The sequence below is a fragment of the Poecilia formosa genome, unplaced genomic scaffold (assembly GCF_000485575.1).
Source record: "Poecilia formosa unplaced genomic scaffold, Poecilia_formosa-5.1.2 Scaffold74, whole genome shotgun sequence".
Classification (NCBI taxonomy): domain Eukaryota; kingdom Metazoa; phylum Chordata; class Actinopteri; order Cyprinodontiformes; family Poeciliidae; genus Poecilia; species Poecilia formosa.
In genome coordinates this window covers 193442-219507 of record NW_006800013.1, presented here as the reverse complement: position 1 = coordinate 219507, position 26066 = coordinate 193442, and the positions used below count along the sequence as shown (strand labels likewise).

At 35.9% G+C, this 26066-nt stretch overlaps 1 protein-coding gene across 1 annotated transcript in view; it reads left to right on the top strand.

The window, feature by feature from the left end:
* Nucleotides 1–26066, top strand: part of b3glcta (beta 3-glucosyltransferase a) — an 83013-nt gene that overhangs the window by 37097 nt on the left and 19850 nt on the right. The window contains exons 4-9 of the mRNA XM_007555943.2: nt 11686–11795; nt 16863–16939; nt 17519–17630; nt 21284–21420; nt 21524–21587; nt 23307–23438. Coding sequence (XP_007556005.1) covers nt 11686–11795; nt 16863–16939; nt 17519–17630; nt 21284–21420; nt 21524–21587; nt 23307–23438 — 632 coding nt within the window. The remainder of the gene's footprint in view (nt 1–11685; nt 11796–16862; nt 16940–17518; nt 17631–21283; nt 21421–21523; nt 21588–23306; nt 23439–26066) is intronic.

The following is a 26066-nucleotide window of genomic DNA, read 5'->3' as shown; positions in this document are numbered from 1 at the left end:
TTAAAAGACTTAAATATTAAAACTCAAATATTCTCTGTCAATATAAAACTATTTTCAACAAGACACGCAAGAAGACCTCCGAGACTGACGTGGTGAAAATAGGGGATGCACATCTCGATATTTTCCAAAGTGTAAGTGAAACATCCTGGGTCTTTCCCGGTATCAGAACATCTCCCAGATGCAGCCATGCCACAGCTTCTTCCTCTCCGTCTCAGGCATGTATTCTGGATCTAGTTTGAAGTTTGATGGCATGTCTGCACCTGGGAGATGTTGTTCTGAAACAGGAAAATAGTCTGAGTGTACCATTTACCCTTTGGAAGATATCCAGGTGTGCGTCTCATAAATCTAACCACTTATACATTAGAGCACATCTGTAACCTTCTAAAACTTATGAATTTTTAATTCATGCCAGTTTCTGACTTTAGAATGTCAGAGAATGTCAAAGTTCCATAATTGCAAAATTATGCATTGAGTCATGAAAAATTATATATATATTTTTTCTTTCATATTTACATCTTTTCAACATCAAAGGATATCTGCATCCACAACCAAAATCGACTTGCTTCACCTAATTATTACAAATCAGAAAAGAAAACAATAGTAGTTTCTGGATGTTGGTATCTTTGATTATGTGCTTTGAATTCACCATAGTGGCATCTCTACTGTATTGTCTCTGATTGTCATTATTGTATTCAATGTTTGACCTGTATTTCCTGGTAGAAGGAATTTTGCTATAGAAGTAATATTTAAAGAAACAATTATTTCTGACAATTTCTTATCAGAACATTATGCTTGTAGATATTCAGTACAACATTTTAGCATTAACTGGACAGCAAGAACGACATTTATAAGGGAATAAGACGATCTCAGTTCGTACCAGTTATGTTTCAGGAAGCTCATAGAATCACCAGAAAAAGAAAACTTTTGTTGCCCATTTTTTCTGGACCTCTGCCCTTCCCCTCAACTAGGTCACAACAAACACAAAAGCAACTTCTTAAGTCTCTCATTTGGCACCTCAGCACAGAGAGGAAATACAAACAGCCATCTGAGAACTGGAGCTGCATTCTCTAACACCCTCATCGTTGCTCCCTTTGTTATAGCTCAAAAGAATCCTGCTGAGAATGTTGTTTGTGTGGTAGGAATAAAATAAAGGCAGAGTTCCCCTTGACTTATCAGTATCAAATGGAATACCCAGCTTGTTTGCTTTTAAAAGAGGTTATGTCTAACAAGGCTCCTGGGCTGGCCACATCCTTCCAATAATTTGACTTCAGCGGGAGGACAATGCTTGATTTATTTTTTTACATGCATAAGTGCTAATTTACACAAAGGAAATGGATATCAAGTTAAAGGTCTCAAGATTTTTTTTAACTTCTTAAGATAACATTTGCCTTTGATTTTTTTTTTTTTTTACTTCATAGTGTTAAAAATGTAAAATATGTATGTACACTATTCCTCCATTTACAGTTTATTAGATGTCGGTAGTTTATACTCTTTTCAATAATGGACTGAAAAATCTTTTTTGCCTCCTCAGCAATCAAACCCTAATACTCTGATAATTACTGAGCAGCTTTTTACATGATTACTCTGGTATTTAGAATTTTTATTTTTTACAATAAACCTTCAAGTCTTTGAAGTTGGATGGCCTCCTTGCCATCTCCCTAATCTTTTAGCTCCCTTCCCAGATTTTCTTTCCGATTTAAATTGATATTCCTGTTGGAATGATCAAAAATGTTAATGTTACTTCCAGACAGACAAAACTTTTTTGAAAATGAAAATATTACTTTAGAACCTAAATCTGTTGTTAAAAATATTTTTGTTTTGGCTTTAATTCATGTATACCAAACATCAGTCATACTACACTCAGCTTTAACATTATTGATAGTGTTTTACATATAATTAGCAAAAATAACAAGCTTTCTATTGCCCCACATAAATTGATTTCAGGCACAGCTTATAGTACAATCTGAGCACACAATGCACTTAGCATTTAGTGTTTTGTGACTACTAAGATGCTTTAAGTTGTTTTAATTGGCTTTAAAATATGCTACTTGGAGGTCAGAGGTAAGTATACATGCCTCAGGCTCTTGTCTCGAATGTTGTGTCCCAGTTATTTGTCAAACGTCTTCAGGCATAAAGTCCCTGTGTTGTTTATTTGGCACTCTTTGCAATTAGAAGCAGAATCTCAGCTTATTATAACAGTGCTTCAAGACATCTGTGAAGCTTGTAAGAAGTTAAAGAGTCAAACCAGAGCTTTGTAGAGAACAAAGCCTTAAAGTTGACATATTGGCAATGAGGTATTAACAGGTATTTAGCCATGCTGGCAGGAAGCTATAGTGGGGACTGGAGACAGAGGACTCATTAACTCCTTCTGCATGTTTTAATGAAAAAAAATTAAAAAAAAACAATCATAGGCTGGATTTTGCCTAATTGTAGAGTTAAAAATAAAGCCACATGTTTTGGTTTTACTGGCTGAAATATTCCTGCTGTCTTCCTCTGCTTGTGTCCTCTGTGACACGTCTGAAACAATTCATCTTTAATCATGTGATTTTAATGATTATTTTGATTTTCAATGGTAGCCCAAAGGAAAATTTACCACAGTGGCAAATAAAACGGGTGAATTTTCTTTCCCTTGGCTAAAAGAAATGTTGTCAGATTCATTTTAAACAATTTTCTTTAGAAGTAAATTTTACTTGCTGTTTTCAGGTATAAAGATGCAGGAATGATTTCTTTCTCTCTTTTTTAAATGGAGCTTTGTGAATGTTGCAGCTGGGCTGACCTCATTCTTCTTAAAGGTCAATGAAAAATGTTTCAGTAGGAGTTCTCCTTGAAAGCTAACAAAGCCATGTCTGGTTTCTGTGTACATCAATTATTTCATCAATGGTTTCAGATTGCTTCTTTGCCGTTTACATGACCCCGATGACTGTGGATTGGGACTACTTTAAGAAACCATTGAAATATAAGTGATGCAGTCTTTGCAACAATTGTTTAAAAGAGATTCTTTGTACAACCAACTAAATAGTGTCTTTACTGGATCACTGTCAGTAAACTAAGATTAAGTATTTTCCAAATATGGACAAAAAATAGAATATGGGAAGAAATGTCTATATTGCATTTTTTTTTCATGTCTGTCCATCCATCCATCCTTTTATAGCTGTCCTATCAAAAAATGTCTTTCGACTTTCAGAATTTTTTAATTTTGAGTCTGGGAAAGTATAAAACTTGGAACTTAAAAAGATGTCGATCTGTACCCATGTTATAATGGCAAATTAATTTACTTTCACATAAAACGTATTATGAATTAATTTGCAATATTGAACATGTTAGGCAGACAATAATCAATATATTTGTTTTTTGTTCATTTTCACTAAACTTCATGGTACACAACATGCGACACAGTGCCCATTTTCTGCTATGCTGCTGAATGTTGGGCACAAACTAAAAAGGAACAGTATTCATCTATTCATATTCAGCTGCATAGTCTTATTAAAAATGCAGCACGGTTCATCTCAGCAAATCTGGGAGAAAGAGAAAAACCTTGGAGAGCATATTCTACCTGAATGCCTGGGGAGAAGAAATCATTCACCCAGCTGCAATAAAATAAAAAGGCTTTTTTTCAAATATAAGTGTTAAAACCTGCTGAGATGCATATCCTTTCCAATTGTGCCAAAGGCCTTATAGAATATAACCTTCTCACAGCACTGTCAATAAATTGAATCAGAAATTATATTTTATATTTTTATACAACGGCTGGTGTGTGGACATGGATTGTAGCAAAACAGCAAAACCTGTGAATCTTCTATTAAATATCCAGACCACACTTTTTTAGCTTATTGAACTTCTTCTATTTTAAAATGTGATATTAATATTATTGGACTATGTACATGGCAATAAAAAAAACAGTGATTTTACTAAATGAACACTAATTGCCCTCAGACATCATTGAGTTATGACCTGTGTCAGTAATTTGTAGCATAAACAGCTGCTTCATGGAAGTTTCAGAGGTTTAATAGTCAACAAACAAACATCATCACTAGACAGTAGAGGTGTACAATACTGCATATTTTGGTATTGATCCAATACCTCGTAAACATAGCACCAGTATCGCCGATGCTGATTCTTATATCAATACTTTTTAGTGAAGATGGAGATGGAGGTGCAATAAAAGGAGGCTACAAAGTCTTCAACGGAAAGCCGATGCACACAGCAACTTTTCCCTGTTTGTAAAAAAAAAAACAAAAAAAAAAACAGTCATAAACCATGACTGTTGTTTTTGTCCCACTTTATGTGCTACTTTATTTTTGATCTAGTCAGAAAAGGATTTTTAATAACTGGAACCCATTTGTTTTTGCGATTATAAAATAATGTCAAAAGAGGTGGTAATAGTTTTTGTAAGAAACTGGTTGAACTTGTGAGAGTCATTGACTGCGTGTCACTCACTCACTCACTCACTCACCAACCCTGTGATTCATGTGAGTCACGGACCCTGAATGCATTTAGCATGTTTCAAGGTTTAAATAGCCATAAAACTTTCTAAGTCAAGGTTTCAAGCCCTGATTGTAAATATAGAAATAAATACTTGCTGAAGCCGCTGAGTGTTGTTTTTGCCACTTAGCATACTCGACTCAACATTGATTCCTTTATTACTGCTGCTTGTCTTCTTTTTTATACACTTTATCTTAAAGTCCGTATTAGTCTTGAACTAATAAGGACTTTATTATCTTCTGTAATCTGCAACATGCTTTTTGAATTGAATCAGTTTTCTTATACTGTGGTCTGTGCACTCCTCACCTCACTAGGCTGCATATACTACACTTGTCCCTGGGTGTTTTTTCATGTGGACAAGCTCCAAGGATGCTGAAAGAGTTAATGTCCCTGCAAAGGCTTATGAGCCTGAAACTCTTCAGTCAGTCAGAAGTGAAGAAGCCCTTCAGATGAGGGGTGAAAAGCCTTTAAGAACCAGGAAAAGGAATTGCAGCTACCTTCTATTCAGGCACTTAAAAGTAAACTCGTGCTATTTGAATTTATGGAGTGTGGCACCAAATAGATGTTTAGAGTTGCTGGCGTGGGAAAATAAATGACTGGGAGATTTCTTTATCCTGGAGATAAAAAGAAATGCACATAGGCGAGCAGATTGAACTGAAGTTTTAAGAGGATTTTTGTAAGAGTTTATATTTTTGCGATTTTATATTTTCATAGTTTTTTTTTTTTTTTTTTACTTTCTAAAGCCCCTCAAGTTTTAAGCTCTCCTTTCTCATTTTGGTTTTATTTTATTTAGAGATGTTCCCAAAAACTCGACACAGTCTCAAATTTGCCTATTTTCAGCTTGAGTGAATCCGCCATATTACTGGCTTTAATAAAATCTGCATTCCAAGCCAAACTCAGCCAGCCGTCGTGAGAAATACCAGAAGCCCTGGCTACATATAGCATAAGAAGCATTAAATCATGCATTCTATTGAATTCTTCTTTTTAAAGAAAATAGTTATCATTTAAACCATGTTCCATACTCTTTCAACTAATCCACGAGTTTTAGGAGTGATAAATGGACTTCATAGGCAAAAACTGGAATCTGTTAAGAATTAATTGCTTGGACTCCCTGAATTATTGATGCTAAGTGAGGTTCCGGGGTTGAGTTCAGCATTCATTAGTCTAGAGAATATTCAGGCAAAAAGTCTTGAACTCTAAAGAACCTCAAATAAATGTAATTATCGTGGGCTGGAGGCAGCTTTATGTCCGTTTAGCCACTGCAGTGCTTTCACACAACACACATATACACGCAGACACATATATACGTGTGTGTGTATTTTGTCGCTCTCCCTGCTGATTCTTTTTCTTCATTTTACTCAATTTCAGTTTGCTTCCTCCTTGATATTTTGTTCTCTGTGTTTTATTGGTTGATATTTGTGTTATTGATTTTTATTTTTCTGCAGCATGCTGAAACTTAAATACACTATGCTCTGTATTGATCTTTTGCAAGGCAATTAAAAGTATGTATTAACAGAAGAAGGCGGCTGATAGAAAATCATTGCACTTACTGCTTGATCCATTGGCTTGTGCCACATGAGATGAGTGTCGGTGGGAGGGAAATAAATCGTTTTTATATCTACATCAAACTTTCAACAATTCCCCAAAAATGTAATGTGCTAAATATAAGCTTTAGACTTTAACTTCCTAAATCTTTTATTCTCAATAATATGATTTTACTGTCTTTCTCCCCTGTACTGTCTTGAACATGATGTGGGGGAAAAATAGAAGCTGACTTTTATGGTGAGAGATAATTCTGGACCATCTTGTCTCCAGGAGTCCAATCATATGAGGCATTGGAGTGGATCAGGTTTTCACACCAGCACAATCGCCTACTGGATTGGGAATAGTATGGAAATAAGCTATTGACATCCTTTCACTTCTCTGCCTGTGTGCATGCAAAGACATGCTGTGGACCTGATTTGCTCCCACAACATCCTAATGGCCCCATCCACTGAATCTTATCCATCAGGCTTTCTGCAGACATTTATCATGAAAATTGTTCTACTTATCCACTTTTTGCACCGAGACTCCTCATTACTCTTGCAGAATTGTGAGCCGGAGTTGAACGAGTTTTGCATGTTTACAGTTCCTTCTCATATAGCATTTTCGGGCTGTGTGGATGCTATTACTCTAAGCTAAAATAAACCATTCCCATGACTACACACACCTACTTTTTGAGTCCCTGGAGGTCGGTGCAGCCTCATCTCTTCTACCACTTGGCGACATCTGGAATCTGCTCTAAGGAAGTGTCACTATCAATTTGCGTCAGAGGTGACAACACTGCATCACAAGTGGCCTGGAAAATATAATCTTTCTTTACATATGATCACTTAGAAAAACAGATATTTAGTAGACGATTAGTCCCGGTTCACTCTTCAGTCTGATTGTGTAACTTCTGATATGTAAAATTATGAGGCAGTATCTGCGCACCCGAAATGTTTGTTGAGCTCACTGTGAGCCAGATGGCGATGGCCTTTAGAGAATAGCTCTGCACCTTAAGAAGAGCATCAGATAATAACAACGTCAGGGAGGGAGCGTTCACTTCTTTCTTATTTCATCCAGTATATTTCAAGGCTGATGCAGACTTCTATTTTTTTCATGAAGTGGCCCCTGAGCAATGCTGAACTGGTAGACATAATTGAACTCCGGTCTCATGCTTTCTAGTTCCATCAACCTGGCAAAATAACATCATTTGCACTGAGGAGCCCAGGGATTTAACTGCATTTCCCACAAAACCTCCAATCTTCTTTTCCCCTCCCCTCTCTCTTACCTGTTCCATGTATGAAAGAACTGATTTTCCAGTTCTAAGGGTTCACTTGCTAGCAAAGAAAACACGTTTTCATAGCAACTTAATTATTTTATTATCATATCTATCAAAAGCATTCATAATCCTTGAACTCTTTTCTGTTTTGTCTGTTTAAACTGTGCTTTTGAGAAGCTTTATGACAGATAAATGTGGGAAGACTATACAGTTACTTATTTAAGTAAATCTCTAAAAGTTCTAATTTCTATTTAGCCCCACTTACTCTGACGCCTGTATTTAAAATGTTAATGCTAATAATTACATTCGGGATAATTCAGATAATCCAACTTTGTGTAATTTAGTCTCACTAGCTCCATCTGGTTTGTTAGAGAACATCAGTGAACAAACAGAATCATGAAGTGCAAGGGACACAGCAGGAAATTTGAACTTCTGAAACTATGACAGGCCATAAGCTTTTCAAAGTTGATAGGAAGATGGGTGGAATTCTTTGAGGCTGCAAACCATTTGAGACTGAGGAGGATGTCGACTTTCCTGCAGGACAACAACCTTAAGCTTACAGAACAGCCAGACCTGCAGTGCATGGTTTAGTTGAAATTATATTCATGTTGTGGAATCATTCAGACCTAGCTCCAATTGGGAGTTTGTAGCACGAGTCAACAAAGTAATGGCTCAGAAGCACTGAATACTAATGTTCCCTTCATTTTAGCCATTTTCATTTGCAATTTTTTTGCAAACTGGTAATCCTTTTCCTTCCTCTTAACAATTATGCTCCACTCTGTTTTAATCCACCACATTAAATCCCAACAAAATTCACTGAAGCTTGAGTATGAGCAACCCTTTTTAATATATGCATGTTAAAGAGGTGCTCATACTTTTCCAAGGTACTGTAAACTCTGTTGAATTGTAGGACACAATATTTGTAATAATTAGGAAATGTTTCTAAATTTTACCGTCTTCGGTGTTTTCACATGTGGAATTCAATTAAAATAAAATGTGTTCATTCTGCAATGAAATGCTAAATTTCAGAAAACTTGCATATTTTGTGTAACCAGAATGTGCTAAATCACAGAGAACATGTATGTATCAGTATTTGATACCAGGAAAATGTATGACTATATTATTGGATTATATAATAACTGTATTAGACTTAGCATAGTGTGGCAAGAAGAATTATAATTGTTTTTTATAGGTGACTCATGCTGAAAGATTTGTGGGTTTAAATGCACTGGTGGCTTCATTTAAAGTTTGCAGCATGCTGTCAGAAATCAAATAGAGCAAAGGCATGCCACCACTGGGAGTTATTTTTGCCCTTGGTGCAGTTCTGGCTCAGAGAATCTTAAATATAAACTGTTTGTCAGATTGCAAAACAAACATCTCACAGTGAACAACCCTAGTTCAACTCTAGTGCCACACTCTTTTCCGCAACAGTACAGTAATAAGCAAAGTCTCATAACATTCATCCCAGCACTGATCCCTGTCACTTAAACCACATCATCAGTCCAAACTGAACCATTAAGTCCCAACATTTTTTATTCATTTATTTATTTATTTATTTTTGCTGTAGTGTTTCAAATAACTTTCTTCCTTCAACCTTTTAAATATTTACAGTGTATTTATTTTTCATTAAAAATAACCTGAGGCATATTTGCCTCCGAAGGCATTGCTATAAGTCCTGTTTGTCCTCCTTTTAAGACAGGTAGCTGTATTGACTGGACGGTTGCACTGCCATGATTATCAACATGGTGCACAAAGGTGATTTTGAACAAGCGGAAGGACACAGGAATGATAGAGATGGAGGAAGAAGGGCACAACAACAGGATTTTTTCCTTTCCCCTTTTTTCGCCTCGTAGTTGGATGATTAATCGAAAGCCATTAGTGTGGAGTCAAGGCCAGTGAATTCAGCTTTAATTAGTTTCTTTTTTTTGCCTCTCATTCCCCTTTGCTTTGACACAACGTATGCATTATCTACACAATGAGAAATTGGCAAACTGCTTATCTGATTTTGCCTTCAGTGTCTTTTATCTGCTGTTGCTGTACAGTGGAGTATCAGGAGGTTGATGCCCCACCTGGGATCTCAAGAATGGCTGCTTTAGGACTAGTTCAATGCACACACACGCTCACAAACACTCACTCATTTAGCACCAACTGCAGAAGGACGTTTAGAGGTGGCGTGGTGGTGTTCTCGCTGACATCAACTCTTGAGACTGGATGTGTTTTGGAGATGGACATGCAGAGATTTAGAGAGTAATTTCTCGCCTCGCCAGACCTCAAGGTTCAAGACGATATTTGTCATTAGCTAGATAAGGGAGTTATAGTCCTACCTGTCTTTTAATATATATTTAAAAAAGATATAGCATAGATACTATACTGTGACTTATCTGTCTGTAACCTTGGCCTCTGATAACTGAACCTGTAGTGTTAGGGGGACAAGTAATTGAAGTAGAGCTAATCCATCTCATCTTGCCATTGTTAATCCTTGCACTGAACAATTCTTCCACATGCATTTTAGACCATCTGTATCCTAGGTGCTTTGGCACCTAACACAAAATAATTCTTAAATAAGGCCAAAATTGAACAGTTTTAGTCAATTTAACAAATGTTGTGAGGGAAAATCAACTGTGCTTATCATCCTGAACACACATCCCCACTGTTTAACAGGTCCGCTAGCATCATGACTGCTGGGATGCCGTTTATCAGTAGGGGCATGGGAACTGTTAAGAGTTGATGTCAAGATGGATATAATAAATTAAATCCCTGAAGAAAACCTGTTGGAGGTTGAGGGTGGAGTAGAGGTTCAACTTCCAACATAATGACCCTAAGCAACAGGCAGAGTTACAGAAGAATGGCATAGATCAAAGAATGGTCATGTGTTAAAACGGTCCAGTCAAAGTCCAGAACTCAATCCAGCTTAGATTCTGTGGCAAAACTTGATAATCACAATATATTGAAGCCATCTTCTTCCATATGATTGCTGTGTCCTCTTCTTGGTTTGCGAAAAGCAGGAGGTTTTTATGGATTTCTGTTTCTTGGCTGTTGCGTGAATGCCTGATTTAATGTCGACTACATCCTCCCATCTAAAGGTCGAGTCTCTGCGGCTCCTCCAGAGTTGCTCCCCTGACTGGCGTACATCTCTTGGCGTCCCAAACATGGCTGTCCGCCATGCTTACAGTTGTGTCAAAGTGCTTGGCGATTAGCATTGCTGCATCCTATTAAGGTGCATCAGGGTAAAGTGCATGGATTGAGTGCAGGCTACACTTTATAGGTTTGAATTTATTCACATTTATGTTATTTATTTGTTCAGTTACAGTCAAAATACAGTGAAAATACAGTTGCAAAATATAGTGAAGTTTGCACATTATAAATTATGTAAACGTATAAGGGATGTGATCAGTTTTGCAAGTCACTGTTCCTATTTAACTTTTGAAATGTTAGAATTATGTTGGTAATCAAATTTGGTGGCCTACAATGAGATCATTCTGTAAGGTAATTAAACTTTATTACACTGTACACACTTTATGACCATATGCTGTGCAAAATACTCAACTAACCAATGAATTTTGCTGAGGTATGTGGGGTCATTTTTCACCACGCTGGCTGTTTTCATTATTCTGGCCTTATATTGCGCCCCACCTCCGAGCTCTAAATTACTGTGCAGCTTTTTTTTTGTTGTAGCACTCATTTTTGTCAGGGTCTGCAGATTTTAAATTGACATAAAGGACAGCTTGTGGGATTGAAGAGTCGTCCAATGTAATTGCACAGAGCCAAAGACAAAATGACAGACTTTTTTTTTATCCCTTCCCTCTGGTCTTTTGTTTTTGTTTCTTGTTGTCATGAGAGCTACAGGGTTTATCTGGACTTGTTTGTGAAGATAACAGGATTCCACCCTGAGCCGTTTTCTGTTTACAGTCCTGCGAATATATTTCACACTGAGGCGACCCGCAGCTAGTTGATTCAATGACAAAAATAGAATCCAGGCGTGATGTCAGAGCCGCCTTTATTATCAATTCATAAGCAGATTTTATTATCCTTAAAGTCTAAACATTTCATTTTCATGGCTGACTTTTACTGATGCTGAAACCACTTTAATTACAGCAGAAGTGGACAGCTGGGCTTTGTCAACCTTTTGGGTATTACTGAACCTCACCCCATCTGACTGCTAATCTTTTATTTAATAAAACAGTCTTTGCTGTGGCATTTACATACTCTCTCCCAAGTCAATTATACTCTTGGAGTTGTGGTTATTATCATCAGGCCAATAACAGAGATTAGCCAAAGTCACCTCAGCTATTCAGGCTGCGACTCTTGTGTTGTCTTACTTTCAGAAGGTCATCGATTGCCATGATCCATTTTCACAGTACGCCAGCCGTCCCACATCTCTGTCCTTTGTGTTGCTCCAGACCTGCGGGAGATGGTGTTTGTCATCCAGAGTCAAAGGAACTCCTTCCACGTGAGGCAGGCGGAAGAGCGGAGAGCAGATTTGCTGAAGCAGGTGCATGATCTGACCGAGGTAAGAGTGAAGTCTCCGTTACAGTTAGTCTGGCACGGAAAACGGCACACATAAACTCAGAGAGCGTTATAATGTGTTGAAATTAACCTTTGATGTCATAAAAATAAACACATCCCTGAATCTAAATGTTTATGCCCCATGCTGCCAACTGTGGTTTGTAAAAAAAAATATTTACACACCATATATATTTCCACTGAAAACAAATAAATTTTCCATCTGCGATAACATAAAGAAATACTGCTAGCATTGAGAATTATTTATATCCTCTACAGCTCCTGCGTGTAAAGCACATCTAAGGCTTAAATATGAAAGCACAGTGTAAAATATTTAACACTTTTAGCTTTTTGTGGCATGTGGTTACTTATAATTTGATATAATTAGGAAATCTTGAGCAGCACTCTGAAGGAGACTGAGGACACTGCATCTGAATGTGCTGCACTTGATGGTGCTGCAGAGGTAAAATGATGGCAATGTCCTAAAATGATTTCCACATTTTAGGAACACTGAGGGAGAAATTTACAAAGCAGTTCCATCGGCTATTTTTTTTTTTCTTCCTTTGCTTTGATCCTGCTATTTGCTTCCTTTCTGGATTCACAAAGCAGTTTGCTTTAAATACAGGCAGTAGCAGCTCCACCTATCACGACCGGCAAATGTGAGCAATTTGCACCTGTTGTTGTTTATGATCTCTATCTTCAGCCACAAACACAAAGGGAGCAGAAGCAGCTAAAGTTTCAAATAATTTACCCGTTAATGATTATGTTGATGGACCTTACTGGGTTCATTTAGCAGTTTGATGCAAATGACATAACATTTGTCATTTTTTTCTTCTGATATCTTTAATATATTTCTTTTAAAGAGGAACCTGTTTACCTTCTGTGTTTTTTTCCCTATTGGCTCATATTCAAAATATTGCAATTCAATTTCCATCTTTATTTGTGTTTTCATTTCTTAATATTCAAAATTTCATTTTAGGACAAAAGGCTCTAGGTTACCATTTGTGTAACTTCACAAATTGAATCATTTTTAAAATGCCTCTTCGAATTGCAAATGCTGCAGACCCCTGGCTTAGACAATTTATTTGAATCTTTAGTTAGTTGCTGAAATATCAGACAGATTTCATCAGAAGAAAGGATTAAATATCCTGACATGTTTTGCCTCATTTTAACAAACCGCATCAACAAAGTGACGTTCTTCTTGGTGATGCAATTTTGGGAACAGATCTGCCTTTGCATCTAGATTCAGAATTAGAAACATGTGCAGACTAAGATTTGCAAACTTCTAGCATCATTTAATTGCTGTGTGAATCGAACCGTGAGTGTTGCTCACCTGGACATATTTAGTGCCTTACTGGAAAGTAAAATTTGTCAAACATTGAGATTTGGGTATCTATCTTCACCAAACATTTCTTTGGGGGAAAGATCCCAGTGCAGTAAGTGGCCGTGATTGACCCATCTTTTTAGAATTATGTCAACAGAATAGTGCTTCCAGGTTTGGTAGATGGTGTTTTATTATTATTATTATTATTATTATTATTATTATTATTATTACACTTTAGATGTGTGCTATAATTTGAGCTTTGATTTAGGTTTTTCAGAGTTTAGGACCCTAATACAAACCCATCTCACACTTTTAAGATTGGGATTTGCGAAAATAATGCTTCATTATTAATCCAGTACTTTCATTTTGCTGTCACATAAAATCCCAATTAAATGCACTATTGTTTTAGGCAATAAAGTGACAAAACGTGTAAAAGTTCCTGAATATTTGAATTATTTTTATTCAGAGGTAGTTTGGCAATGAAGCTGTTCATGATGGTGTAATGTAATATCATGCACTGCATTCACACTTTGTACATCAGATTTATTTAACAATATCAAAATTTATTCTACAGGTTGATAATAAAGGAAGATATTCAAAAAAATATCACAAACATAGAAGAAGATATGTGCACACAGACTTGGAATTGATAAATAAAATGTAAACTCTAATAAAATCCTCCTCCCTTTCTTCTTAAACTGATTATAAATTCTACTGACCTGTCCATGACTTCCTCCGCTTCCAAGACACAAAGCAGTTTTGCAGATAATGCTATTGAAGTCTTACGTCGTGCTTCTCGCGCATCAAAAGAGTTAGACTCACACATTCTCATCCTGTGGATTTTGGTGTTTTGCATTATGCATTTAAAATATCTTGAAATTCATGTTGTGATTCAGAAAAAAGAGAGATTACTGGAATAAGAAAATCTGTAATTGCTCGTCTTGTGAAAAAAGAAAAAAAAAGCTGCAGGCAGCAATTAACCAGTCACAAAGAAAATCAAGATCATAGGATTTGTACAACCAAATCACGATGCTGTCTTTTGTCTATAATTAAAGTCGGCCTTATACTGTTGTCACAAAATGTGAAAAATGTCAGGATGGTATTAATAACGTGTTAAATAATTAGACTAACTGATTAGTGACATGAAATTGTTCAGAACTATAAATATTTATATCTCTGGGTTTCTTTTGCCTATAGCAGATGAAGATAATGTGATAGCTGCTTGTTTAAAAAACGGAGACATATGTATGAGTCTGCCCACCTCCTGCGTTTCTGCAGTCCAACATTCTGCCTTCTGGGAAAATTCACATCACATTTATGAAGTATGTTTGTCATTTAGCCAAGGTTGTTATCCACAGAGACACATACCGGGAGCGGGAATGAGATGAAGCAATGTAATTTTTTTTATTTTTTTTTTCCATCAGTGGTGCGAAAAAGATTGTTTTAACATGCATTTAATGCAGCAGTTGGAGCATAGCCATTTGTAGAGTCAAGAAGCAACTAAAATATCATTTAAACAAAAACGAATCGTCCTTTTTTACTTATTTATTTATTTATTTATTTTTTGTTTGTTTTTTGTAGCCAGTAAGGTTCTGTTAACCTTCATTTTCTTGATTGCAAAGCACTTGGTTTGTTGTTCATTGCAACTTTATTCTCACCAAGCTGGCTTTTATAGAGTTGGTGAGAGTAGCCACTTTGTCACAGCCACGTCAACAAAAAAATTTTGAAAAAAAAATCTATAGGTTATCAAAATGTTTCACTCCTTGTATTGCATATTTCGTCATTGCTTTCTTTATAATCTTTAAAGATTAGCAGAGATGGACATTAGAGATCCATTATATTATATAATCATTTAACCCGCTAATATAGATGATTGGATTTGATACAAAACATACCTGACTAACACTAATTAACAAGTGTAAGCAGCAGCATCAGATTCGGTGTTTGAACTGAGCGGCAGTCAGACAGAGTGGGTCAGTCTTTGTACTGGCTTGCTGTCTGACGACTGGACCGTGTTGTAATGAACCACAGGGTCAGACTTTGCTGCTTTTCCCTTCTCTGCCAGCACAAGCTGGCTTTGAAAATCCTCGCATATTTTTCCCGTCTGTACGACAGAAAATTGTGCTCAAACATATTCCTCTCATTTGCAGGCAACTGTGAGCTCTGTATTTTTATTTTTTTTTTTACGAAACATCTTGTTCTTGTTTTCAGATCTTTCTTCGTTTTAGAAGTTCACCCCTTGTTATGAGAGCAAGACGGTAACAGAGCTCAGTGACAAGATGTTACGACAGTGAGCGGTTAATCACTCAATGTCCATCCCAAAAACAAAAAGGAGTAAATGAAATGCTGAATAGTACATGCAAATAATGCTTCATATGTTTTAATAACATGAATAATACACAGTTAAAGATAGTTTTCAAACATGTATGTTTAGCAATTAAGTGAAAGAAAAGATATATCAATGAGCTACGATTCTGTTGATTAATGCAGTTTAGATCATTTTATTATTCATTTTGTAAATTAGATATTTTTTTACTCCATGTTGGGTTTAAAGAAAACAGAAATCCAAACAAAATGCTAATAGCATTAGATGACTATTAGCAGACTGGTTGAGGGTTAACAATACACCAGATATTTTGGTCCCAAGAATTAGTCGAGACCGGATACTTACTATATATTTGCGAAAAACTAATAGCTATATGTTAAATCATGTAATTTTAGTTAGAAATCACTAAGGAAAATCTGAAATCGTGATTATTCCCTCTGAACAATGCAGTTCTTAATCATAACATCTCAGTCTGGCTGTTTGTTTTTATTTCAATCAATCTTCTTCAGGCTCCTGTTTTCCAGGGATCATTTTTAATCACTTTATTTATTTTTTTTTATTTTCATCTCAGGTGGGTACAGATTTGATTTGTACAGTGTTTGCTTTGTTGACATAATTTCTCCTTTTCAGTTCATTAACATGAGGTTCGAAATTGTGTAAAATAAATCTATTCAGTGCTCAATATTACTCAGTGTTTTCAATTAAAGTCTCATATTCAGAATCGTTCAGTTAAATTATTTAACACATTTACTTTCCTTGCTGTGGGTTTGTTTTTCTTTAAGTTTGGTAGGAATGCAAGTCAGTGTCGCAGGCACTATAAGTAATGTAAATAAGAGTTGTTATTAAAGAAATTACAGTACGAGAAAAATATTCAACTGGAGATAATCTCCTTCTGGACTTATTGCATGTATTACATAGCTACATGCACACTCTTCTCAGGGGAAATCCTTTCTACAAAATAAATAGCTCCCATTTCTATTTTCTGCAGTATGCTTGTAGCCAGTGACCCCAACCTAATTGGATGAAGAGTTCTTGTCCTCATAGATTCGCAGATTCATCTTCCTTTTGTTGATCTCATAACTCCTACATGCCCACAAGCAGTCTTTCCACTCAGAGCATGCACTGCTTTCATAAATGGTCTACAAAACAATAGCTGTGAAGAGCAGGAAATGATACTTGTGAAAATATTGACACTAACGCTTGAGAGGTTGATATGCCCAGAAAAACACAGTATAAATTCAGTTCTAAAGCAGGAAAAAACATTCAAAACCACAGGGTTGCACATTTTAAATAAAAGACCTTGGCAAACCTTCACTAGAGTATTGATAAAACTGTTGGCCTTTCAGTTTCTGCATGTCTCTTGTTAGTTCGTCTTGAGCTTTTCAGAGTTATTATGAATTCTCTGGTTTCTCTGTGTGTTTCAGAAGCCACCTGCGGTGTTGCTTCTTCACACTTTGTCAGACAATGAGGGTGATTGGAGCATTCTTCCTCTTCTGCCTTAGTAAGTATCACTGTTCATATTTTATAATCACTTAAAAACCACACTCTCACCCAACTCCACTGACGTTGGGAAAGTTTTAAGATTCTATTAAGGTTTTCGGCTTGCATGTTTAATAATTTTGCTTCGAAGCCCCGCAGTAATTGTTATTGATGGCCTCACATTATGATAAATTCATTTTTAATTTGTTTGTGGGTTTTAAAATGGGCCTATTAGTGCAGTTAATCATCAGTGTTAACAGCAGGATAAAAATTCTCCATTGCTTCACAAGAATCTTGCAACTTCTCTAGTTCTTATTCATAACAAAGATTCATCACTTGGAGCTTTAAAGTAAGATCACACCATGATGCAGCCTGACTGTGTAAACTCAGTTCCCTTTTTTTGATTTTATTTCCTCTTGCATGAAACTGTGACTGCCTTGATCTGATTTGGCTGAGAGGGAGCCCCAGTTGGATTGTTTCTCAGCTTTTTGTCTGTTTGCGTTGTGCATGTCACTGCTCTGTTTATCGCTGCTTTATTATGCAGCTCCAGCTTTGATTAGCCTGTTTTTCTTTTTTTCTTTTCTTCTTTCTATCTGTTCAGTTTGTCCCGCTCTTTTGGGAAAAACTCATCCTGGATTGTATTTCTTGAGGAGGAAACAAATGTGAAGATGGTTACTCTGCTTCAAGTCCTGGCAAAATTTCCCAAAAATAAGGTGAGCATGTTTAATTATGCCAATCGAGAAATGATTCTGTTACACGTTTTAAGCTTTACATCGCAATTCAGAGATACACTTACTTTCAAAATTATTTACATGATTGAGTATGTTATAGGTTATAAGACAAAGCAAATAAATTACATTATGCAGCTAATTACATAATAAATAACTTAAGGCAGCTACAGAATATTTCACAGAGGTTTTATCTAATGATTGCAGGGCAGTTTTATAAAACCTGATTTAAATTGAACAGAAATAATTAGTCTTATTGGAACATGAAAACCTTCCAGAGTGCAGAAGTTTTTAACACCAACGGCAAAATGCATGTTCTATTTTATGAATAACTGAACACAAACTTGTGTTTCAAAGATTTTTCTTTCACAACTTACTGTATCACAACTTATAACACATTCAGTGCTAAACCAGTATCTCTATAATTAGGCAAACTGTAATGATAGTGCGTTACAGCTGGGCAGAGAATTATGTGTTGAGGTACTGAAAGCACCCCCGTCTGTAAGACTGGCTATTTTTAAATAAAGTGCTGACATGTAATTGTCTCTAAATGAGTGGAGGTGTTAGAAAAGAGGATGTGAAAAGAAAAGAAAAATTGTAGCGCCTCACCAGAGACCAATCCAAACCTGAGGCAGGTAAAGCTGGCTCACTAGCAGACCTCCACATTTACAGAACGGCCTTGTCTCAAGTGATTAATAAGGTTAACCACACTAATTTATAGTTGGATGGTTCGTATGTTGCTGAATCCTCCATCATCAGCTGTTCTTGCAGTTGTTTATCCTCCCCATCGTGCCCATTCAAAGCCTTGCTAGAAAATGTCAATAGGAGGAGTCAACTCCTAAATCATAAATTTGAGTGGATAATGCTAAAAATAAAATACATGTGGAGTATCTCGCCAAGTGGATCAAATTTGATAGATGATAGATCGTAAAAACCGATGGATGTAGATCCAATCTCTTCTTTTCACAGCTGCTCTTGTGATGCACTTACATCTTCTACACGCGCACCCACGCATGGATGCACAAAGTTTACCCTAACATCTCTAATTCATACCCTTATGATCTATTCATATTTTGTCACGAAATAGCCACAAACTTCAATGCATGCTATTGGGACTGCATGCAATAGGCCAACACAAAGTGGTGTATGTTTGTGAAGTGGAAGGAATATTACACGTGTGTATTTGTATTCAGTTCCTTTGAGCCAAAACTTAAACAAAGTTTTGCTGTAATAACATGTCCAAGACTTTTAGGGTATGTCTCACCACTTTGAGATTTTTGAAAGGTTTTGCTTGGAAAATTGCTCTTTGGCTACATGTTTCCTGTCATTGTCGTCCAACCTACTTTCAAATCTTATATATGTTACTCCACCTTCTTACTAACTTTGACTAATAAGTGTTTTTATGCAGAAGGAAATGATTCAATATTTCCTTTTTTTTTCTGACAAATATAGCGCTTGGTACTAGACAAAACATAGTAATTTATTTTGTCCCATATGACCAGAATGCTTTCTTTTTAACTTGTTTGTCATATGGACTGTGGCAAAATGCATTTCTGCTTCCTACTCTTAAATAAAACACCTTTTTTTTTTTGCACTGAAAATATTAATTTAAGAGTGTTTGAGAAGAAGGGAGGACATATTTTCAGATTATTTGTAAAAATGAAAAATTTAATCCATTAATCATTTTTCTTTATTTTTAGAAATAATAAGAAGTTTGTGTAGGTCTGACAATAAAAAAGCAAGATTTGTGGTTGCAGCCTGACAAAATGTAGAAAAAAATTAAGGGCTGCAAATACTTAATTAAAGCCTTATATAGCATCTCAATGACCATAGTTCATCTGTGCCTGGTAAAATCCACAGAGCTCCAGCTAATTATATCAACCCTTCAATTAAATGTCTTAGATGCCATCTAAACACTAATTAAATCTTGCATTTAAAAATTAATCTATATTGCTTAATAAAGTTGGCAGATAATAAATTAGTTAATGATGCAAAAAGCCATCAAAGACACTGTAATAAATCATCTGATGCCCCTCCTCTAAGTTGCTTATTTGAGATTTTTCCAAGATAATCCAAACAACTGGAGCACATTTTTTGTTTGATCTGTACCATTAACATTTAATTATTTGCACTTTCATTGCTGGTTGCACACTGTCTGAAACAAGAGTATACCTTTTGTTCTAATTACACGTTGATGTGAAGCCAGCAGGATTTAATAATCACTCATTTCCATCACCAAATCCAGAAGGTTAGCATTGCTCTGCTCCTTTTCTGTCTTGTGCAAATCCTGCCTGGTGTTTTACTTCCAAGGAAAAGATGGTAAATATTGTATGCATATTAACAGCTTTCTCCTGAGGAGGAGGGGAACACAAAGTACAACATCCCGATGACTTGATTCATTACAACATGCCCTACAGCTAAAATATTCTCTCTCAAGTGTTACCAGCTCCGTGTGGTCAGCGTCAGTTTGAGTCGAAGAAGCCAAGCCAAGTTTTCATCTCAGAATATTTAAGGAAATTAGTCACTCTCACAAGAAAAGAAAAAGATTCAGTTTTCTACCAAACCAGTTTGAAACGAACATTTAATAGAAATGAATTCATGCATTGTTTTCTGAAAGATGTGGTTCTTCAAATATAACCAGAGACATGTAGTAATTATGCCAAACTGAGTTAAAATACATTAAAACATGTATACTCAAACGTTTCCATGTGGTTCACATTCATGGCATCAAGTTTTTTCACCTCTGGCTGAGCATGAGAAACTGACTTTTGACTAAAACTCTCTGAAGTAATTTATGGTGTTTTTCTTATCTAAGTGCAAATTGTCCCGCCTAAGAAATGAAATGTTTGTTCCTGTTGATCTTTGCTGCACAGTTTAGGAAAAAGAAATGCACCATTCTTTTATAAAATGCTGCTTTCACACAGATGTTATTAGGTTCCCTAACACAAATGGTTCACCTTAGAAAATGTTTGCCGAAACATTCTTTCACCATTCAGTTGAATGATTTTGGTGCTTAGAGTTTGAGCTAAATTGACATTTTGTTCCATGACCTACTTCACTTCAGAGAGTTGTCATGACATTTTGCTTGAAAACTAATAAATAAATTCATAAAACATCTCCAAAGTTGACAGTTCTGACATAATACACAGATCAAATATTATTTTGTTGACATGCAGTGCCTACTAATTTAAATTCATTAAAAAACTCTTTCCTCTTTCATTTGTTGCTTTTGTAATAAATAATATAGTTGGGCTTACAGCATCTCCTTTAAAGACTTTAATGCCATATATTTTTATCAGGCATAATTATCCAGGAGCAGATAATACTGTAAAGATATTTATTTTCTCTGGAGATACCAAACGTTACACTCAGCATCTTATCAGCTGCAATATGTGACATTATTTCAAGTTTGTTCCCTCAAAAATGCAGGTTATTTCTCCAATGAGATGCAAACCTACTCACTGGAAATAATTTCAAAAGATTTTCTGACAAGTGCGGTATGAACGCTGATTAATTAGGCCAGAAGCTGGAATGTTGCTTTAAATTTTATACCATATTAATGGTAACAGTGGAAAAAAAAAGAATTATTTCCTTCTAGCATAATGAAATTTGTATGTCCTTGAATTTGTCGTTATCAGGAGTGGTTTCTCGGCAAGCCTCTGCATGATGAGGAGTCGACCATCATTCATCACTACGCCTTTGCAGAAAATCCCTCAATCTTTAAATATCCAGACTTTGCTGCTGCTTGGGCCTTAAGCATGCCGCTAGTTGTTCGGTGAGTCGAAAATTTGACAGATTTCACATCAAACAGGAGTCAATAGACAAAATGCTTTGTAGTGAGTATTTCTTTTCATGATTTGGATTTTTTTTTTCTTTAGGCTTGCCAACAAAGTGAGAGATGAGCCACTGAAATCTGACTTCACTATTGACCTAAAACATGAGGTAAGAAGATACAAGGGTTGAAGATTTACCTGCAGACTTTTTCAGTGTTTTAAAACGTTTTTTTTAATTCTCAGACTCAACTCTGTACAGGTCTGCTACTGTATAATCTATTTGCACAGAAAGAGAAAAAGCATGGCAGCCATCTAAGCCTTGAAGTAAATCTTGTTACTTTGGAGAATTATCATAGTGTGGCTTTGAGGCTCTTTTTTTTATCACCCAAATTCAGTCACGGAAGCATTGTGGGATTTTGTGGAGTAAACATGACATTATCAGAAGTCTGTGGTTGAATTTTAGACGGCATGCGTTTTTTTTCCTGCAGATTTAAATAAAATGTGTTGTGCTTTTCTTAGATATGGAAAAAAATAAAAATATGGAAGGCATTAAGTACTATTTTTGCTTAGAAATGGCATATGGGCTTATTTTATGTCTGAAACATGCAACTGCATTACTTCTTACTGTCATTGCAGCTTGTAATTATGTTTTTTTTTCTTGCTCATTCATCTTTTCAAAATAGCTCATCTCTGTCAGATTGAATGGGGAGCGAGCATGCATGAATCAGTTTTCATTTCTTTCCAAAAAATCTCATTTGATTTAAGTCTGAGTCACTCCGACACTCTGGAAGTTTGTTCTGGGTCGTTGTCCTGATGGAAGGTGAACATCGGTCACAGTCTGAAATTATTTGCAGCCTCTAACAGTTTGTTTCGCCCAGGATTGTCCTGCGTTTGGCTTCAACCGTCTTGCCTTTAACTCTCACCAGCTTCCCTGTATATGCTGAAAACATGTGACTGCCACGTTTGCTACACCATGGGGGATAAGGCTGTACATGCTTTGTACTTCTGAAGTTCGAAGTAAATTAAATCCAGTCGGTACCACAGGATTTAATTTAGGCGTCAAAGTAAAGGAGACCAAATACAAATGAATGCTACACTTTTTGGATTGTTTATTATTATTATTATTATTATTGAAACCATGTGGGCTTTTTTCTTTCCATTTCACAGTTCTACACTACCTGGTGCTGACTAACCAAGATTGTGAAAGTAATGTGACAAAATGTGATTATTGTTCAAAGACTGTGAATGGTTGTATAGTTATTAGAGATATAAATTGAAAGAGACATAATAAAAAAACAGCCAAATAAATTAAGAGAAACGAGAAAAAGGTACAAAAATCATCGCAACACAAAATACTAATGAATACACAGAAGAAAAATACTGGCCAATAAAAGCTTTCTGAGCTGATTTGCATAATTTTCTTCAAGATTTAAGAACCTACTATGATTCATTTGCAAGCTGAGCTAATAAAAGAAAGATGAATTAAACTATCAGAGCTTTTAGAAATTGTACATTATCTAGATCTTGATGTGATGATACTTCAATCAGAGTGTTTTGTGCACTAACATTGCAGCCTTTAGAGCTGACTGGTTACTTTTGGACAATCCAGTTTTATTTTAGTCATCTTAAAAACTTAATAGCATTCAGTTTTTTTGTTGTTGTTTTTCTTAATAGGGCCACAGATTATTTTTCAGCCTCTTTTTTTTCCCCTCGTGTCCTTCTGTCAACCTTACTGATATTTATTTTTACTCTGTACATTTGTTGAATTTAATTTTGGTCTGAATACAATTTATTTATAAAACAATACTGAATGTCATGTTGTTGTTTTTAATGTATAATTAATTTAGGTCATTAACCTTAATAAATCTTTTTTTTTTCCTCTTCTCAGATTGCTTTGTACATCTGGGACGGTGGGAACGGCCCCCACCTCACTGCTGTCCCTGAATTGTGCACGGAGCCAGAGGGCTCTCCTAATGCTCAGTATTGTGCAACCACTCTAAGAAAAGACCCTCCACTGTGTGTGAGTATCTGTTCTGTTCAACTGTCCTAAGATCTAAAAAAAAAAAAAAAAGAAATAAAAGTTAAAAATGAAATTACCACCAAACATCAAGAGTAGGGTACTGTTTGTTACTGGTGGACATTGGATTGATTCAACTTTGCTTTTATATGGCATTATAAGTTAAAAGTCTTGGATTTTGTCTTACTAAATTAAATTTAGTTTTGTGCCAAGATTGAAGTCACCCCCTGTTGCTAAGCAACTTCCGCTCATATTTTCTTTTCCTGGTATTTCCTTCGCTTTTATTTTCTTTAATCTAAATCTTTTCAAGTTTATGCTTTCTGTTATCAATTAATTTTATTATAATAAGCCTGCCGAACTGCACTGTAGCTTATCTTCATTATTTAGATTACAGGACTTAAAAAAAGTTTTAATTAAAATGTAAATTTTGCGCAATGAGAGACAATTGAAAGAGGCTTCAATTTCCCGGTCTCTTACGCTCTCCTAACAAGTATTCTTATTTTAGCATTTATTCATCTTTAAGCATCTTTAAATATGAAATTTTCTACATTTGTTGCTATTCTGATTAAACAAAAATCACCATCCATGCTTTATTTATATCCAATCTGTATTTTCTACAGTAACTTTTTTTGCAAAGATGGTCCACATGGTAACTTCCTTGTGTTTGGAAGATCTATGTTTTGTGATCTATGTGGGTAACTTTGTTTCAGTGACAATGGAAGATTCAATGGCTTAACTAAATAATTTTCTATCATTGTGGTCCTAGGCATCTGATGCTTTGGCTTATAAAATGCCACTGCTTTTTTTTTTTTTTAATGTAGAAAAGCTCTATAGCGTTATAGTCACAACTCATAGGTACAATACAAGTTTATCTCAGTAAACTAAAATATAATAAAAAAAGTGGATTTATTTCTGTAATTTATTACAATAATCATCTATTCAATGATTGTCACCTGTGTGGCTTTGTTTACAAATTGTAGTTTGCTTGCTAAAATGCACAATTTGAATGTAAACCGCACCAAACAAAGTAAAATGTTCTATTTTGAACTCGGCCAAACAAGCAGACCAAAGGACTTTCCTGGTGTGAATACACCTTTAGAAAAGCAGAGTAATACATTAGATGACTAATAAAAAGAATTTGAAGCACATAAATTAAAGGGCAGAATTCAGACCTGACAACTGACTTGACTATTAATTGACACCCTACACAAGAAGCATCAGGCACAAAAGGTCACTATTTAAGTGGCTGGCTATTTATAGAGTTCTGTGTCTAAGGATGTAAATGTAAAACTTAGGGAAGCAAAAACACTATGTTAGAAAAATGGTACTAAACAATATTAAGAACTGTAGCCTGGAGAAGATTACACACCAAAATCCATTCAGGAGATGCTGACTTCGGCTTGAACCAGTGATTAAATATCCTCCTCAATGTTAGAAACATCTTATCTGGACTAAAGAGGAAAAGACTGGGACCGTAACTCGGTGGTCCAAAGTTCTTGATTAAGATGAAAATAACATTTTGCATTTAGTCAGTAATCAGGATCCCTGCAACCGGAGCAAAGGTGCGGAGACACAGAATCCACGTTTCTTGAGGTTCACACAGCGATCAACCAGCACTTCATCATGCTGCCTTCTGGTATCATTTTGCTTGATTGGTCAGCAAACTGGCCAGGCCTAAACCCCATAGAGAGGAAGACGAGACACATAAGACACAATGTAGAAGAGATGAATTCCCAGTTTAAAGCAACAGCATCAAAAAAGACAATTTTACATAAAATTCCCACATTAAAGGTGGTGATTTTAGTGTCCACCAAGGAAAACTTGTGAATAAGGCATAATATTGTACAGAGGAAAGATCAGTTTTTTCCTCCAGAGGAAGGACACTTTACACAATTGGTGGAGTAATTCTTGACAACCCTCATAAAAATATCAGTAATGTTGGGAAGAAATTGAAGTTTTGCTTGGATGATGTGTTTGTGTCTCTGGATTTATTGACTGATGAGTTGAGATATATTTGGGCTGCCAAAACAGCAGTGGAGGGTCCTTATTCATTTTTTCTTCCTTCCTTCTAAGACACTTTTGACTGAAACAGAAATCCCTATCTTTAGCATTCAAATGACATACACAGACACACACACGTACGTACGTACGTACGCACGCACACACACACGCACATACACACACACACACACACATACAACCAGTGCAACTTTAGTTTGAATCTGGTTTGTTTGCTGTAACCCATCCTATTTAAAGACATCAAGGTCCTCATAAAGTTTGTGTCTTGTAACAGAAAACACCACTGCAGCACTATCTTCGACATAAAGCAGTAGAGGTCATGAATTTAATAACTATTCAGGGAGAAGTTTCTCTTGGAAACAGAAGGTGACGTGGCATTTTCAGCCTTTTCATAAAATAGTTGTATGGTAAATTGCCAAGTACATTGAGAATGGCATCTGGCTTCACTGTCAGCAAAAATGTCCAGATTCTCGAGAGGCAGATTTTCCAAGATGAAGGGCAACTTTAAGAGGACTGTGCAACGCATCCTTTTTGTTTTTGGCAGTAACTCATCAGGTCCTGTATACTTTTTCTCAGTATGCCAAACATATCAGAAGACTGATATGTCACAGT